The sequence below is a fragment of the Rhipicephalus microplus genome, chromosome 6 (genome assembly GCF_043290135.1).
Source record: "Rhipicephalus microplus isolate Deutch F79 chromosome 6, USDA_Rmic, whole genome shotgun sequence".
Lineage (NCBI taxonomy): Eukaryota > Metazoa > Arthropoda > Arachnida > Ixodida > Ixodidae > Rhipicephalus > Rhipicephalus microplus.
The window spans coordinates 105,662,272-105,681,811 of NC_134705.1; the positions used below are offsets into that span (position 1 = coordinate 105,662,272).

At 42.9% G+C, this 19,540-nt stretch overlaps 1 protein-coding gene across 21 annotated transcripts in view; it reads left to right on the plus strand.

The window, feature by feature from the left end:
- LOC119168047 (uncharacterized) overlaps positions 1–19,540 on the plus strand; it is a 249,851-nt gene that overhangs the window by 45,908 nt on the left and 184,403 nt on the right. For all 21 annotated transcript variants that reach the window (XM_075866371.1, XM_075866368.1, XM_075866362.1 and 18 more), the window contains exon 4: positions 10,168–10,215. In XM_075866371.1, coding sequence (XP_075722486.1) covers positions 10,168–10,215 — 48 coding nt within the window. The remainder of the gene's footprint in view (positions 1–10,167; positions 10,216–19,540) is intronic.

The window sequence follows — 19,540 nt, forward strand, 5'->3', positions numbered from 1 at the left end:
CAGCCTTCTACATAGCCACTTGTCCAAGACCGAACGTGCTAAACTCGGCTGCAACTTTTCTTCGCACTGGAGCGAAGGTTACAGAGCCTAACCTCGTGCATCCTACTGCCAGTGAATGTAGTTCCACAATTGCGCCCAAATTTTTGAACGTGAACTGTAATAATTTATTCTTTATTTTCTACTTCCCTATTAAAAAAACGTCCACCATGAAATGATGGATTCCACCATCCACCAATCTTTTGAATTACGGTGGTGGAAATGTTGGTAGCACATGGTGTATGGTGGCATATTGTGGAGCGGATAGTAGATGGCGTGCTCCAGCTGGCAATGCTGAAGCACGAAGCAGCGTCAGAACCACCGTATCGAGTTGCCACTAAAGCAATGATAAAAATAATTGTATAAAAACGCTGTAGAAAGCACCCATAAAAATGCGACAGCGCGGAATCAAATTTGCCACCTTCGAACTTCTAATTGAGCACACTAACCACTCCGTCACGCCGCCTTCTTTTTCTTTATTACAGCTTGTGCATTCAAACAACAGCAAACACACTGGGACTGAGCTTCTAGCTCAATTTGATGGCTTCAAGGCAGATGAGCCATTTGCCACACATATTTAAAATGGTTTCAATTGACATAGTTCATCCCTAGCAATTCGTAAATCATCATTGTAGCAAAGTTTTTCATAAACTTCTCGCAACTTGCACATATGTTCAATAAAATAAATTCGTACTGACCGTGCGTCTAAATCAGAATGTCTGACTTCCATGCGGCTTAGCCATATCTTGTGTAAGCCAAGGAGAAAAAAAACATATCATATTTTAGTAGGCAGGTTCTATAGCTAAAAATCGAATCCCATGTGAAGTGAGAGGGAAATCTTTTTAAGTGTTCTCTGTAGAACATCCCAAAACGAAAATGCATCCTAGCAATCTTTGAAAATTTGCTCTACCAACTCAGGCTTTCGGCACAATAAGCAGTTGGATCCCCACGGTAAAAAATCGCCTCTTTGTTCTAGCCATGTTTTAACCAGCAACATGTTCGTGTGCAGTTCATAAAAGAAGGTTTTAACTCCAGCTGGTACAATCATATTTTTAACTCTTTTAAAAACGTCTTCTCCTCTCCTTTCGCTATACATAGAACGATACAAAGGAACAGAAAAAAACAGTTTCAATCAAGTCTTTCGACAAACGCTTCCGAGTGACATTAGATAAGTACTCCAAACTAAATCTAGCACCAAGAAACCGAAAACCGGCAACAAATTCTAGAAGAAAGGTACTGACACCATAGCGGAATTATCATTTGAAGGATCAATAAAGTTCGGAAAAGCCGATGCTAGCCTGAAATGAAGGAATGTACGTAAAACTGATCTTCTTGATCTCGTAGAAAAAGAAACCTTTATACAACCTACCTCAAAAATAAGTGTGGCAAGACTAAACCACCTCTTTTTAGTCTAAAGAATAGGTTTTTGCGGCTTGTCCGTTCGTACTGGGATCACCACACAAAAACAGCAAGAAGCTTAAGAATCCTTTGGATATTGATCCTGGAACACGACAGTACCTGCAGCAAGTAAACCAGACGCGATACTAAGAAGACGTTCCATATTGTCGCGTGAGCGAATATGGACAGATCACGGCCTCCCCATAGCCCTTTGGTTTTATCAGCCCACAGATCATCGTTGTTCTTATACTGGCCAAGCGGAACACCGAGGTATGTGTTTGGCTTGCTTGACCATTTGATCCGTTCATCAACCACTGGGAACGCTTACCAATTTCCATGCCACAGCCCAACACACTTGTCTATGTTTACAATGCTACTAGTAGCATCAAGAAACCTTCGTACAATGCTCATGGAGGTGTGTATGCTCTCCTGAATGGTCAAGATATTGCAACATCATCAGCATAGGCCAATATCTTCACCTCACACGCTCCTAAATGAAAACACTATATATTTGAATTTTTAGTAATGGCCACACTCAGAGGTTCCACGTACAAAAAAATAATGAATGTGAAAGTGGGCATCTTTGCTTTACAGATGAATATACATTAATTCATCTAGTTAACTTGCGGTTCACAATCAACTTGGTTGAACAATTGTCGTAAGCCATCCGAACACCCTTCAGTGTCATCGAGCCAGCGCCAACATGTTCTAACAATTTAAACAAAATGCTATAAAAAACTAGATCAAAAGCCTTCGCTAGATCGATTCGCATCATTGCAACGCTACTGAAGTCGGCGTCTTGGCACTTCAATATACTTCGTGTCACATGTATGTTCGTAAAAATAATCTTCCACTAACTCCACTGGTTTGATGTGGACCAGCTAGTGTACCTATGACTGTTTGTAACCGCATCGCCAGAAGTTTCGTTAGTATTTTGTAGTCAACATTCGCAAAAGTTATCGGCCTATAACCAGACACTAATTTCTGCTTTACGGGGTCTTTACTTTTTTGGGATCAGAAAAGTGTGTGTTTTCTTGAATGAAGTTGTCAGGCTATTTTTGTTATAGGATTCAGAGAAAACCTTTTGTAAAATGCTGGCTAAATCTTCCTTGAAAAGCATGTAGAATACTGCCGTTTTCCCGTCTTGGTGAAGAGATTTCTCGTAATGCAATTGCTCTATAACTATGTCTATCTCTTCCGCAGTTATATCTACCGATATACCTTCTGTATCTTGGCGATCTAGCGTTGGCAAAAAGCTTACAAAATTTTTTTCAAAAGTGACTTCTATAGGTATACGATTGGAAAATAATTCGCCATAATATTCTGTAAATGCTTTCTTATTTTTGCGGGTTTGGTTGTTAACTGAGCATTATATTCAACTTCTGTAAAGATTTAAGCACGCGCATACTTTTTTCCGTAGTGATAAATTGCTCATTCGGCATTTCATCTGCAAGTAACTCGTCTGCTCGAGCCCTTACAACCTTACTTTGGAATTTAGTGCCTTCGATGGCAACAAGTTTGTTTTTAATATCTCTAAAAGGTTAGTCGTAAAATCCAGGGTATTCTGTTTCTGTCTTGCTGTATTCCACAAGTAACTTCTTTAAACTGTTCTCCACATGCTCCCTGTACCGTATTTCTGAAGCCCTTTTGGTGGCGCACAGTTTCACAGTAGATTTAAAGGATTAATAATTATCCGACTAGTTACTAAACGCAAGGGTGTTAAGTCTGTGCAGCTCTTTTTTGATACAATTGAAAAAACATCAATAAATAGTTTCGCATTTACCTTGCAGAGGTCCTATATAAGCGCACCTTTACAAGCTGCCGACAGATGGCCGCTTGGGTGTTAAAGAAGTAGTCAACTCACAAAGTTACTGTTTACCGTCAGTTCTGTTTGTCGCCTACTCGAGAGTGACGGCATCTGTACCTTCTACTAAAATTGGCACATTTTATCAACACGAACAACAGCAGCCTGTTACGATTGCCACTGCGAAAATGGCAACATCGCTATGTTTTTGCCACAATTTACAACCGCAAGGAAAAAAATCAACTCTATCAACTGAAGAGGAGGTAGAGTTTATCGGTGGTTACGGCTAAGTTTGTTACCCGTTTCTCGCTTCTTACAAAGGGCGATATCAGTTCAGGCTTTATGACGCTTCTATGCTCATTGGACATTCTATGCTCATTGGATAGATACGCCCACACAATTGATTTTGATGTTTTTTGCGCAACGCACAGCACAGTCGTGCCAGCGCACCACTGTTTCTCTGTCGTTAGGAACAATGCAGTGCGCCAGAAACATTATGCTATCATATTGGTTCAGTAAGCGTATGACTTGACTTGTCTATGTTCTCGCATAAGAGCCAGTGAAGTGCCAGGGAGTGCGACTGGGCAGAGGTCGGTGAGGGGAGGCGTACATTTGGTCGAAGTACTGCATGCGCGTCGCATCGGTGTTTGTCGCTTCTTCTGCGGACACTGTACACAATAAAATGGCTTCAGGTTGAATGATGGCGCAGCTGTGCTGTATTGTAATTTTTACTCGTCAAAATGTTGTATTCTGAAACCAAGAAGCGCCGAAAACACTTGTACGGGCTGGGTTAGTATTACTAACCTTTGGTTGAAATCATAGTGGTAGAACAGAAGGGTGAAAGTCAAATTCGCTGGGGCTCATCTTGATGCATGTTGAAAGTGATAGTTTATGCATATTCGCACTCACTTTGTTAACTAAAAGGTACGGCTCAAACAACAGAGTGTGCAAGCATTACCATAGTAGCATTTTTAGCGTGGCAACATCAAGTGACCGCTATGTTCTGCTATAACATTGAAAGGGGCAATTGCTAACTGGAGCCCATTAATTTGTCGACAACTGCACGCCGATGTAAAACTTTTATTGTCATGTTGACAGTGACAACTCTAGTCTTCTAAACATCACAAGAAAAAACACATCGCAGATGTCAAACTGATGTAAGTACGTGCGCGAAATGTAAACACATTCTTAGCCGCATATTATATCCTTCACGAAAATTGAAGCGTTATTGACACCATAGGAAAAAAAACAAACGTGCTAGAAAGCGTAGTAAGCAGGGTTGGTTTCTTTTAACCGTAAACATATATCTATGTGCATTCAAGAATGAAACACTACAAATAAAGATTTCACATACTGTCAAGTGCTTTTCATTATGCCACCATCATCCACCAAGGTTCCATCATGCCACCGTCATCCACCTTGCTCATCAAGCCTTCCACCAAACTCGTTTTGTCTCGCCACCATGAGTCGACATTTTCCACCGTCACCTTCATTGGCTCGCAACCACCACCACTATCTACCACCATTTTTTCCACTCTAGCAGTCATCAGTCGGCATTTTACACCCTCACCACCATTGACTCGTTATCACTTTTTCCACTCTCGCCGTCGTCAGCCATTATGCGCACTACATTTTCCACCATATCCACTAATATTTTCACCATATCCACTAATATTTCCACCATATCCACCAACGATTCCAGCATCCACCAACCCAATATTTTCAATAAGGTTTGAGCTGCTTCGGACAGGACGCAGCTCAACCCGCCAGGATATTTGTGTTTCTTTTAATTTGAACTTTTGCTGGGGGTTGTCTCTCGCCATTGCACCAGTTTTTTAAGCTTCTCCTCATTCCTTCCGCTAGAGGCACAGCCGTGCTGTTCACTTCAAGAGTGCTGACTAGATGGCGCACCACCACTCAGGCGATGCTTGCTCTACTTAGGGCGCTTAGAAGACCGCAACGTGGCCGCGCCAGATATAGCGCTCGCTGGCGGCGCGCTTTTCCTTTACGCCGGGGATCACTCAGCGTGCGTCGATACCTCTACACACTATTGACACCGCAGGAACCCCTGTGGCGGCGTGAAAGCGTCGCACTTCGGCTGCAGCGCGGGCTCGCCGTCAGGAACCTTCTCGAACTTTCCAATACATCCTATATTTAAAGTTTCTCTGGCTTGTATTTTGCGGATAATAAAGCCATTATACTAAAAGTAAAGGGTTCCTCTGCGCTTATGTGGCCCATAAATTAGCTCTTGAACCAAATGTATATACTGCATCATTATGTTAAATATTTTATATAGTACAATAATATGTTAATAATAAACATTGTGTACATAACGTGTATATACAATCACATCACAGCAATTCTCGTGTCTTGTCATCTTTACATAATAATGATTGAGCATATGTGCAGAAAATTCATCGTTTACCGGATTTACCTTCTGGATCAAGCCCCTTCATCATAATTCATTTCGACAATATGCTGCAAACTTACTACGCTTACCTCAAGAGCTAAGCGGCATTTTCGTCTTCAAAAAAAAAAGCTGATGGTGCGCCCTTGTCACTTCCCACAGCGTTACGAGACGGGTTTTGAATTGGTACAATTTGTGCAGGGCTACATGTTCAGATTCTGCAGAATCTCAATCCACGATTTAATCACAAGTTTACTGAAAGATTGAAAAGAAACATCGCGAAAAATGAGAAACCACAAAAAAGAGAAACGCATACAGAGCGCTGCCAACACGTTCTTGAGCGCTATATATCAACGCGCCCAAGCAAGCACTTTTAATGAGGGAATGTAAGGGGGGCAGACCACAGCGGTCGCACCACACAGCGTTCTAAACCCATTGATAAGACGCTTCGCACATAGAAAATAGAGGTAGGTAGAAATAGAAAACTGAAGAGAGACAACGAAGGTTTCTCAGGTCTATAAACTTTGAGAAAATAGTTACCCCGGCAGGCGGCGACTCCACTAATGCCTCTGTGTCCGAAGCTTTGCAGGTCTTAGAGCAAACTTCGCACATCTTCCTAGTTATTGCCCTTGTAATACAGTTTCGTTGAGAAGTGATACTCCGGCGAACGCCGTCTTTAGAATCTAACGATCGTAGCGAAAGCAAGGTGGCCGCTAGTATTCAGCGTCTGCAGCGATGAGAAGCACGGTGAGCTTATTTTTGTTCACGGGTCTTTTTTTTTTCAAAAATATAATGCTTTTCGCCATGAGGACATTGTGATAAAATATAAGGTTTTCGCCTCAATATAAAATATATGAACTGAACTAGTTGAGACTATCTGCTTGGCTGTTCTTTGTTTTTGCTCTATGCCCTTGCCAGCCTTGCAGATCCCAAGCAGGCAAAGTTCCCGCAGTTAGCCCGGCAAAATATTTATTTGAACTGTAATCGGGTGCTCTTTATATTCAAAGAACGTAAAACGTGGTATAAATTGCACACCGCACAAAATTAGGGTGAAAAGACAGTGCTACTGTCACTGAACAATTTATAGTTTTCGGGCAGAAACAGGACCAAGCACGCCACAATAGTTATTGCGGCAAACTGTCAATTGAAAGCCCTGTGCAACTTTTAATTAAAAAAATGCTGCGCATGAAAGGTGACAACAAAACGCACTAGTCACAAGTGGTGTACACAGTGCAGCAAAATAAGTATGGACGCTTGATCGGCGACCACTATCAGACAGAACTGCACCGCCACGCTGTCTAACGTTGACCGCTTGATGTCGAGATACCGCATTGTATCTGCGGGTCTTCTCATGCTTGCTGCCATGCCTTTGTGGTCCCTTACAGTGTACTGGCTGATTACATGTAGCATTATTCAGTAGGGACACTTTCTTCGTTTTGTGTGTCATGCGCTAAGTTTGATGGTTGCACGTTTGGCTTGAAGTGCACGCTGCTCACGCTACCCAAATAAAGAGATAACACTAGCCGCCTTGTCTGCATGTTATTTTTGCTTAATACATACCGTTTGGTACTAAAATACGAATCAGGACAAGGACAACGAGAAGGCACTGAGCTTAAAGCTTCCTTTAGTTTACAAACGTAACGAGAGAAGGTCCCACTGCTGCGCGTTGTCTGGTGATTTGCCATCGCCATCGTGCCCTAGTCGCACTTAGGGTGTGACGAACTGAAGGATAAAAGCACGATGTAAAAAAAAAGTGGAATGCAACGCCTACCACGAAACACCTTTTCTAATTGGCTAGGCTGCTACAAGTGAGTGAACATACATTTCTAAATATGGGGCAAGATTCGCGTACCCACAGTGACGTCTCGTTCCTAGGCGCTTTATCACAGACTGCACAGCGATGCTGTATTCTCAGTGGTCCCTGCTCGCAGGCACGTCCGAACTACTTTGCCATCGGGTCTGTTTTATAGCCTCACAAATTGACTTTAAAACAGAGCGAATAACGTGCATCTGTAAACAGCCTGTGACAAATTTCATACATATTCATTACCAGGGGACTTTCACTGAAAGAATACAAAGCACACGATGGGCGAACAGCGCAACAAATGCGATAGTATTAAATTAAATACTCGCACCAATTGATTCCAGCAGCTGAATCTTTTGGTATCTGAAGTTGCGCACCCCACTGAAATTTACGCGCAGAGAAACGTTTCTCTATAGCCGCAGAAAAACCTCTTGACCGTAGTTGTCTCTGTATGGTCTTACATAAGCAATGTTTGTCTAACCACTACATTTTTGTGAGCACTCTTGTTAAAAAGGTTTGTGGTTGATGAAATCGAAAGTAAAACAAATGCACAGGCAATCACGTGACTTCATTTAGGCATTTTTTAAGGGTGAGCTGCTCACAAGTAGCATATTTACTTTTTTATTTTAACCCTCTTTAACCCCTCTATTCGCAAAGTTAACAAAATATTTCAATTTCTTAAAATCAAATTTTTAAATTTTTGACCTAGCAGTGATGAAATGCTCATGCAATCAAGGATTGATATGAAGTCCAGTTCAATTAGATAATAGCAGCAAGTTGTATTATTGTGTTTTTGAAAGAAATATAATTTCTTATTGCGCAAGGAAGGTTTTAGAATTAATACAGATAGAACAAAGTGCTCTGGCCTATCATTCATCTTGTAAACCCTCCCTGCACACTAAAAAAGCATATTCCTTTATTAATTTAATAACAAAGCAGCCCAAGTAGCCCCTCTCTTGTAGTAATGCGCCTGTGTGTGTTGAATAATTCTTGCTTTAGCAATATTATTGAAGCCACCTCTCTGGAAATCGGAGTTTTCTTTTTCAAAAGTGCTACCATCCTACCTTCTTATTTTAACTTTAAAAAACACAGCTCCGGCAGTCAGAACGTAGGCTGTAGAAACACGCTGAGTCCGAAAAAGTGTTCACTGCTTCAACATTTCATCCCCTGAGCTTCTTTATTCTGTGCATATGTGGGACCCTTACATTACTCACTGGAGTAAAAGCATACCAGTTGCCCACCGCTTCAATTACAAACAGCAATCTTTGAATTGCCCAGGATTTAGGAGGTCTAGTATCTAGTTCTGGTCGACATGAGAACTAACGCAAAAAGCAAAGCATATTATCTACTTCAATTAGCAGTAGAACTAAAGGGAAAGTAAGGGCACACTATCAAATTAAAAAAAAATACTTCTAAGTTTTCCCGACGACGCCTTAGTTACTGTCAGTGCTGGTGATCAAATGCCTATAGTACTGGACAGATTAAACTGAAAACGTCGTAACTTCTAGAAAATTGATATACTTCTTATGAAAAAATTAGTGTTACTTTATGACAAAAAGAGTATTTCCCGCAATGTCGGTCTGTTTGATAAAATGTTGCGATACAGAATAGTGTCTGTTATTTATTTAAGAGTGGCGTTTCAAAGCATGCCATACATTTATTTTTTGTAGGCGAACAGAGCATGCTTCTGCTGAAAACAGAAGCAGCTATGAGACAAATGCAGGGGTCTGAATTCTTCTCATGAACCTTAAATATTCTTCATCTCCCACTATTACAAGCCAAAAGTTTTATAGTTTTGAAAAAAATTTGAAGTGCAACAACCTAAAGCAGTCAAGTTTTCTGCTATAGAAATGTTTTCCTTCTTGATATGATGGGAACGAATTTTAAATAATGCAGCCACTAACACAGTGCTATTGCACTGCACCATAATTTGCTGAACTGTTGAAACAATGATAACACTCTTGGTCAGTTGGATACAGTTATTGACCTACGCAAAACACGCGCCAAAGGCGAAGCATTACAAACTGTAACACAAAAAACGAGACCACTACCTTGTTGCATTTGCATGATTTATTGTGAAGAGAGAAGGTATATTGTTGAAAATAGCTCAGTCATTATATATAGATAGTCTAGGAAAACAACAGCGCTCGCACAGGGCTCCAGACAGAAAGTTCACCTTTAAGTGCAACAATATCACAACAAGCATGCTGTGAAAAACTTCTGGCCAGAAGAAAACTTTATTGCCGGTAGAAAAATTTGCGTGGTGTATACTGCCATGTAAACGAATTAAAGGTATTTCAGTATGCAGCTAGCTCCATATGTTTATTTATGCAATAACGCTTTCTGACAACATTGCGATGCCCCACTACACTCGTCTAGTGGCTGAAGTACTCGGCTGTTGACCCTGGGTCGTGGAAATAAATCCCGGCTGCGGCGGTTTCGTTTTTTATACCTGCGAAAATGCCGTAGACCCGTGTGCTCAGGTTCGGGTGCACGTTAAATAACCCTAGGTGGTCGAAATTTCTGGAGCCCTCCGCTATGGCGTCTCTCATATTAATATGGTGGTTGTGGGACGTTAAACCCCAACAATCAATCAATATGACATTGGGAGTTGCACAAGTACTTTTCTCTCTCATCGCTTGTCTTTAATAAACATCCCACTCAGAATATTCGCCCGTTTTAATTCACTGCTTAAGTATCACGCTATTCTTTTTTCAGCCTTCTGGATTCGAACTTCTGCGGACTGTCGTCGTTGGCGGATCTAGGGTAAGTACAATACAATATATAGGAGTCGTGTAACACAAAAGTGGTACAAAACGTCTACCCATAGTACACATAAAAAATTTGGCCTGTGTCACAATAACATCGCCAATGCATGCCATTACCTAACACAAACAAAGGCTACTCCAATAACCTTGCAGAGGAAACTCAGACGAGTTGCTGATGCAGTGTTCTCAACAAGTTATCATCATAGCAAATAATAATGAGAGTTAGCAGAAAATAATATTATAAAAAGTATAGGGGATGTAATGAAAACTAAATGCATTGTAAATGTGAAAAAACATTACCGCCAGAGGATCTTGCTCGGAGATGATTAGGTAACGCGAATTTTCCGTACACATTCATCTACTATTATATATGGATGTCACGGGTTTGTTTGCGCACTTCGAAGTGCGACAGTGTGCGCACTTCGCTGGCCCGCAACTCCGGGCTTTTTTTTATGGCAAACTCTCTTGGCGTCCCCTCATGTTCACCTATCTTCCCTCATGTTCTTGGCAGCGAGAACAAGCTGCTGTTGTGTTGCGAGCCCACCGCCCCCACAGGCAGGGCCCTGACTTCTGGAGGTTTAACGCGCGATAGCTGACTTTACAACATTCTCATTTCACACGCTATCTGAGCAACTCCACAGGACCTTGGGATATTAGTGGGGAAGACAGCCACGCATGTAAGAAATGCGACCCATTATTTTCAGCATTTGTTGCAGGTGGGAATCGGCAGTGACGACAGTCTCGTGGTATACCGGTGTCACATAGGCATTTTTAGTCGCAATCAGTGGATTAACCAGGATTTAGAATAGGTGCTGCTACACGGTCACATTTAACCGAGATCATGCCCGATCGGTATCAAGACTATTGCGATCCGCGCATCGCAATCTGGCTGAGAGATCGCAATTTCCTGTCGTCTGCACCCTCTTGCCAAGCTTGTTGAAATCAAAAGAAACAAAAAATATATGCATAACTTTGTGAAAAAAGATTTTAAAAGGCTAGATATTTACTTGTAAAACTTTTAAACTGTTACGATTGAAAAAATATCTGCAAAATATTTCACATTTCATGATTTTTATTGACCACATGTAGTTATGAGATCATTATTTCTTTTATTAATTTCTTTAACAACACTGCCAATCTCATCAAAGGTTACAGCAGGGAAGGCATACGAAAACGAATATTTGTTTGCACAAATTCAATTACAAAATAGAAAACACAAGAAAAAGCCGGAATTACAAAATGACATGCAACTCATAGGTTATACATTCTCATTAAAGAACAACCAATAAAACAATTTCAGTAATAGCAACTTTATGAACTGGGTTATCGTTAAAAGCGACCGTGAAAAGATAATGCATGCATTTGTAATATGAGCTAAGGACAACAAGTAGGCATTTTTACTGACAACTTATTCAAAGAAGTTTATGAACAATAAACTAATCGAAAAACTTGTCATTTCAAATATAACGATCATAAAAACAAAACTTTTTATTATAAATATGACACTAACTCATCTTTTATTAAGTTCATTAATTATGTGATGTCGTTAGTGCGATTTGGGAGGCAAGCCATTCGCTTTCCATTGTAGCTGTAGACAAGTTTATGGGGGATTCAGTGCTTAAGGCGGGTTTCATTGAGTTACAATTTTGTATGGTTAGAAGAAAAAAAGAGTATTTAAAGCAATTAGTGTTAAAAGAGTATTCTACAAGAGTATGGGAATGATTATGACGGGTTGGTGTGCCGTGAAAAAAAAAATATATATACCTTGAAGTATCTATTTTTATTGTGTTGTGGAGTAGTTAAATATTAGTTTTAGTGTTGTTAGTTTTATTCGGTTTTGTAGTGTTCAAATGCCAGCGTTATTGAGTAGGTGCGTCGGTGAGTCTGTCAGTCTAACTTGCAAAAATATACTTTAGTGCTTTTCTTTGAACCACTTTTATTTTACTAATCTCCATGTGTGTACACGGGAACCAGACAGGGCTGGCATATTCTAATACAGATTTGACGAGGGTAGTATAAGCTATTAGTTTGGTATTTGGTGGTGTGGGTTTAAGACGTCTTTTCAATAAAAATAGTCTTTTTATGGTTGTGCTAGTAATATTATCAATGTAACTGTCCCCTCTCAGGTCATTTGAAATCGTTATTCCTAGATATTTGTGAATAGAGACTGTGGCTAAGGGGCAGTTGTCGATTGTGTAGGAAAAGTTGGACCTGTATTTTTTGCAATTTATTGTCATCCAGACACATTTAGAAATATTGAGGGACATTTGCCATTTTTTGCACCACATGTGCACATCTCCTAGTGCTCAGTTAAGAATTAGGTGATCCGAGGAGTAATTATTTCCTGGTAAAGTGCGCAGTCGTCTGCAAAGTGTCTTAGTTTTACTTCGATTGAGAGGTGCGGATCATTAATGAATGTTTTGAATAATATTGGTGCTACGACGCTGCCCTGTGGCATGCCTGACGTGACTGCTGCTATTCTGAAGGTGGTGTCCTGTAACTGTACAAATTGTGAGCGATTGGTTAAGTAATTCCTAATCCATTGAACATTACTATCTTCAAGAGTAAGTTCTAATTTACTTATTATTTTGTGTAGGAAACACGATCAAATGCTTTTGAAAAGTCTAAATTGATGAGGTCAATATGTTTATGGCTATCACTTGGCTGCACCGTGTATTAATTCTAAATGTTGAGCAACCATTGAAAACAAACCGTGTTGAACAGGTGACAGCATATGTTTCTTCTAGTTAAATACTTATGTGTGTCAATATCATATGTTCTAACAATTTACACACAGAACAAGTTAGTGATATTGTCTTGTAATTTGAAACCATGGCTTTGCTGCCTGCTTTGTGTATTTGTATAATTTTTGCAGTTTTCCATATTGCGGGGATAGTGCATGATTCCAGTTCTTTATTAAAGATTACACATAAGTATTTAGCTACCCATTCTGCATAACTTTTAAGGAAGATGTTTGAAATGTTGTCAGGTCCTGGGCCCTTCTTGTTATCAATATTTATTAGTAGATAGAGCACGCCTTGCTCGGTATTTGTTAAGGGACCTATTGGTGAATTGTCTGAAGATTGTATGAGTGGTATGATTCCATCGTCTACGGTAAAAACTGATTGGCTGACTATATTATTATTATTATTATTATTATTATTATTATTATTATTCGATTTATACACCAACACATAGATGAAAGAGACAGAAAGCAAGCTTGCAACTGCCACCTGGAGGGGCACGACGCCTGCTCACTCTTTCGGGAGGAAGGAAGAAACAGAGAAAACCAAGATTAGAGGGTAGGAAGAGGAAAGAAATTGATGTAGAGAAAAAATGAAGACTTTGACGAGTATGAGCGAAACAAAACATAAATAATAGTAAGGTAAAAAAGACCATCTATAAACGGGAGGCCAGGTTTGTTTGGTTCGTGAATGTAAGGAGAGCTCAGTGGGCCTGGTTGCGTCGGAAAGCACTACCACTCGAAACGAGGTAGTCATCTAGAGTCACGCGCTTAAGTGCTAGGAATTTATATTCCTTAATCAGCAAACACCACTGCAAAGCAAATGTGGGACAGTGCACTACGAGATGCTCGAGTGTTTCGCAGGAGCCACAACCTGTGCACAACGAGCTGTCCACAAGCCCTTGATGGTGTAATCGTTCACGCACAAGCACAGAGCCCACTCTTGTTTTGTACAACAGCGCTCGGGAGATACGAGGCAAGCCACAGCCACGAACACGGGCAGTGAAAGATCAATTCACCACACGCTGGTCTGGGGGCTGCTTTAGGAGATGTCGGCGTATAAGCAGACGAGCGTTGTCCATCGTACATAGAATTCCCGGACAGTCACTGCCATTATGGTTGCATGACGAAGCAAGGTGATCCGCTTCTTCATTGCCCGCAATACTTACGTGCAAAGGTACCCACTGTGCAGCTAGGCATATCCCACGTGAGATAATGTTGGTAATGGATTCCATGATGCTGCTCAGAATAGGGCTGTCGGTCTCGTTGCTCGTGAGACTGCTAAAGGCACCACGAGAGTTCGTGAGGATGACAAACTTTGATGCTGGTAACTCTTCTTGTACGTACTTAAGGGTGACATCAATCGCTGCTAGCGCGGCCGTCACCGAAGGTGAGGGGCGCAGTATTTTAAACAACCTCGTGATATCGATTGTAGGGAAGAAGAAAGCTGCAGACGCGCTCAGGCCATCGCTGCGTACAGAAGCGTCCATAAATACTTTTGCACAGTTCGAAGTTTTCAAATAGGTGTGAATGGGCTAATTGATTTAGTTCCAAACCTGGTTGCTCACACCTTTTGCGTATTTCTGGAATTGACAGATGGGTAGGGAAGGCACATGGCCTGTGCTCTGTCGATTTTGGCAACTCATTAGTTTCGCCAGATTTGCCAGTACTGTCATTCAATAAAACAGTCGGTTTGCCTGTCCGAGAAAGTGGGCGCTGTTACAGCTTGTTAAGGAGTGTCTTGCCTTGTGGGGCTTGATTCAGACGCTAAATATGGTGTACCGCTCTCTGGTCAGCTTGCAGCCTCAGCGGCAATTAGTGTGCTTCAGTCAGTATTGCGATGAATTGTGCTTCACAAGGTAAGCCAAACAGTACTCAGACGGCAACGCGATTATCCCGTTACATTCAAGACAGGTGGTACATTCAAGACTGGCAAGGCATACATCACGCAGGATAGTACAGCTGATTGGTAAACCTGTAGTGCCGTCTTCTAATCAATGCCCTCTCCCCTAGTTTTCAAGGCGGCTATATACTTGAACAGGGACAGAGATTTTCACCTCACAGTTTTGGCAGCAGGGTGCCAAGAAAGGCGATCATCGATGATTATACCCAGGTAGCGATGTTAGTGTACCCACTGTATCGGTGTGTCTCTGAGGTAAAGTCTGCTAAGGCTTCCACGAGCGCGTTGCCTTGGATGATACGCGATCGCAGCTATTTCGCCGTTGAAACCTCCAGGCCAACTTCCACCAAGTATTCTGAAGTTGCATCCAGTGCTCGTTGCAATTTACCACGAAGACGTGGACTATGCTGTGACGGACCACTGCTCCAGAGTGCGATGTCATCAGCATAAATCGCTATGCCTATAGGAAAGTCACATTATTGCGGTAAATAGCCTGGAAGTCCAGCAAGTACGCTGTTAAAAAGAAGCGGTGACAAGACGTGGCCTTGCGGGACGCCACAATTAACAGTGCGAGGTTGACTCTGTACTTCTACAATGCGCACTTTCATTCTGCGCTCAGATAGAAAATCACGGACAAAGTGTACCAAATGACCTGAAATTTCTTCTTTCATCAGTGCACAAATAGTCGCCTTATGTGGCACCGAGTGAAACGCTTGCTGTATGTTAAGAAATACAACATACGTACGCTGCATGTCTGTTTGCTCGAGCAGATTCAAGCGATGATACAAGATCTGCTATGCTGTCGAGGGCTAAATAATGGTGACGAAATCCGCTCATGACATCAGGGAATAAAGTGAGCTCCTGTAATCTGGCGTCCAGACTAAAAATCACCGTACGTTCCATCAGCTTCACAACATCAGAAGTAAACGATATTGGCTAATTACTTCAGGCATTGTGCAGGGCCACCAGGCTTCAAAATTGGCTTCTCCATAGACAATTTTCATTCAGCAGAAACCAGACTCATTTGCCACACTTTGTTGTCTCGTCCAGGATACTTTCATGAAAGACCCCATAAATGTTTCGCAAGGCTTGCCACGTGACACCATTTTCGCCTGGGGCAGTGCAATGGTAACAGAGGCTAAGTGCTTTACGTAGCTCGGCCAGGGCGAATTCTGCATCATCCATCTCACATGGAGGTCCATATAAAATTGTAACGGGACGATGATGAACGTTGTCTTTTGACATAGGACAGGTGAAAATATTAGCAAAATCTTCAACAAGAATTTTCGGAGACCGTCCAGTTATGATGCACAATTCTGTAGTTGGGTTTTTGCAGACCCCAGGTGTTTGGAGAGTCTTCAATATGCACCATACATTCCCCAAATTGATCACCATATGCAACGAGCTACACAATGTGGCCCAGCTTCTTCGACGAAGTTGTTTTGTGTGCTGCCTAATGGCTACATCTAAGTGGTTATAGAGTGTCCAATCAGAGCTTCTTTTGGAAAGCTGTGCCCTCTGTAAGCACGTCGTCGACAAGCACGTAGTCGCAAAAGCTTTAGGTCAGGGTTTGGCTTGTCTATGCTTCGCTGTCGTCGTACTGTAGCTTGCTGCAGACATTCACTCACTAATTTGAACAGGTTATTATGCGATGGCACACCTGCAATCACCTGACGGAACTTGTCCCGATTCGTCATTGTGTACGCAGCACTCTGGTTAGTAGGCTCGCTTAGCAGCACGTTCATGACAATCGACGAAGGGTCTCTCCCAGCCGTTACAAGTGGGCACGCGTGCGAGCTTGGCACAACGAGTTACAAACCACAATAGGGGACACTTAATTCAGCCTAATCCGTGGGGGCTTCCAGGCTTATCGCGCCGCGCCACCACACACAACACAAACACACACACGTCTATAAGATCTATGGTACGATGTACGGGTTACCTTCGTTTTGTACGTATAGTGCGCCACTCCCGAGCAGTTGCTTTCGCATACGTTTCAAACGCAACGGAACGCCGCTCAGGCCAATGACGACATACCGTATAAGGATAAAAGATTGAACATACGGAATCATTACTGTAATGTAACGACTAACGTAAGCTGATACTAATGCAAAAACTATATCGTTCTTCGTCCGCCTGCTCATCCTTTCTTCACTGCCTGAGATTCCGTTCCCTGTAAGAGTGACGGACACCGTGAAAGTGTACGGTTTATCGAACCTGCTCAACATTCCTTTTTCGGTCTCTCCATTCGAGCACGACAGTACCTCTGCCCCACAGCTGCTGGAGAAATGTGCGGTCAGATCGCACGGGGCGGTCGAGGGTTCGATTCGCGCAAGCGGTGGGAGTAACTTGCGGTTGGGCGAGCAATCATCGCGGAGCGACCCCGAAGGCGGTGATCGTGCACTACGACGACGGCGATGACGATGATGAAAGGGTTCATTCGCATCGTTCGCGTCGTCAGTTCTATAGTATGCGCCGCGTGCCGCTTACGGCCTCCGGGTACCTTCTGCGCTATAGTTCTGTATAATCATTGGGATATAGCTTAACTCATTACCGGGCACCGATGCTGAGGCCTCCCGGCACGCCTAAAGGAGTGGGAGCTCATTCTACGAAGCTTTTTAGCTGGATCCGGGAGCAAGCTCCACTGCGAAGTCACCATAACTATAAAACGGCAGAACACGTGCTTAAAAGCACACGAGTCTCAAGCATTTTCAGCTCTATCAACAATGCGACCGCCACGGCCGGGATTCGATCCCGCGACCTGCGGGTCACCAGCCCAGTGCCTTAGCCACTAGACCACCGCGGCGGCGCAACCCTGGATGGGATGTTGTTATGAGGCTAAGGCTATAGCCATAGATCGCTTCGAAGGCTATAGCCTTGCAACGCGATCTACTCTGATGTGTACAGACGAAACTGCGGCTACGTGGGTGGAGTCGACCGCGCGACCTCCGCGTGCTATATAACAGCGTGGAGCTCCCGTTTCCCGCCACGTACGCATTTCGGGAAAGAAAGAAAAAAGAAAACAGAAAGCAGCAGCCCGGAAGCGAGGCTGCCTAGCAGGGCGACAGTGTCACGCCGCAATCTGACAGACGCCGAGGTCTCGGTCGTCTCCGACACGACAGAACGCGTGACGCGAAAATAAGAAAAAACGAAAAAAAGGAAAAGTGTCATTTAAACGCGTGACGGTATTAACGAAGGACGCGCCGACGCCTCGGCATTACATCGACATGACGCCAATCCTTTCTTTCTATCTATCCGACGTACTACGAGCTAACGTGTCGTCACACTCAACAAAGAGTTCGGGAAAAGCCGCGCAGCCACCCCCCACGGCCTTGCAAAGCGAGTAAGCCTTGGCGAGGGTTTAACGTCACCGTTCGGAACAGTTACACGCGAGGTTGCAACTGACGGCAGCGGTATATCGATGCGAGCGACGCAACGAACGCGCACGTGACAAGGGGCGACGACATAATAAGCGGATGCCGACATTGACGACACCGAATGTCGTGTCGTATCCGGAGCGCTGCAGAGGACGGCAGCGCGGGCTGCAGCGTCCCAGAGGTGGTTCGTTGCATGGGCGCGCCCAGCTGTGTACGATACGCGACTTGTGCTGTCGTTGCTTCGCTTGCGTCATGCGGCTATATAGACGTAAAGGATAATTCAACCAGCTGCTACTTTCTTTTTTCATTTTTTTTTTTGGGGGGGGGGGGGGACTGTTCTCCACTCGAAACGTACACCTTCCAGTGAACTACTTCTGTATGTGTCTTCTCTCGTTAACAGATTTAGGGTGAACTGTAATGTAGCGCGCAATAGAAAAATGAATCCATTATCCAGCCTCCAGTGTCAGCAAATCGCATTGATTTACGATGCAGATGGAGCCCCGATCCACAGAACAGCGACGAATTAACGACGATGCAGTCTGACGTTACTACATGGTAAAAAAAAATCGTCAAAGAATCGCACAATTCTGGTGGCTCAGTTCTGACATGAAAATAGTTATTTTGAAAACACTATCGTTATTCATTTATGGCAGAAAACATTCCTAGTGTTACTACAACAGACCAAAACCAACGGTCTTCTCAATCTCGACTTTTTTTTTTCACCTAAAGTGACACGCATCTATATACGTCAACCTGACGTCACGCAAGTTAGAAGCGCCTTCTGACGTTTCGGTCATTTTTCGCGTCACGAGAAAGGCAGCTGGCCACCCTGGGGCTTGACACGTATAGCCTTTTGTTGTAACCGAACGCGATTCGTTGCCATTATTCAATCATAAACGGTTGGTAGCAGGTCACACAGTATATAGACGCTGTCAGCAAAGAAGGCTTCAAATTTTAAACCAAGCAGCTCATGACACCACTGCCTCACACATTTATCTCAAGAGATTAAAACTCTTTTCAAGTTTCAAAGAAACAAGAACTTTATTGAGCGCCACATGTAAACAATATAACACAGTACTTGCGCGTGAAAACCAGTGGTCTTTGTTGAACACGAACGATCGCGGTCAGCAGAATTCACAGAACAACTTTTATGCGTTCCAGCGATGACATTCAATATCATATCTACAGATGGAGTGCAGCGAATTTCAGAAAGTCCAAATATTTCCGTTGAGCGCTGCCGAGGACGTTCTCAGAAGTGCGCAAGACGGCTTTGAGGACGTCTTTCAGAAGGCGTAACTCCCCC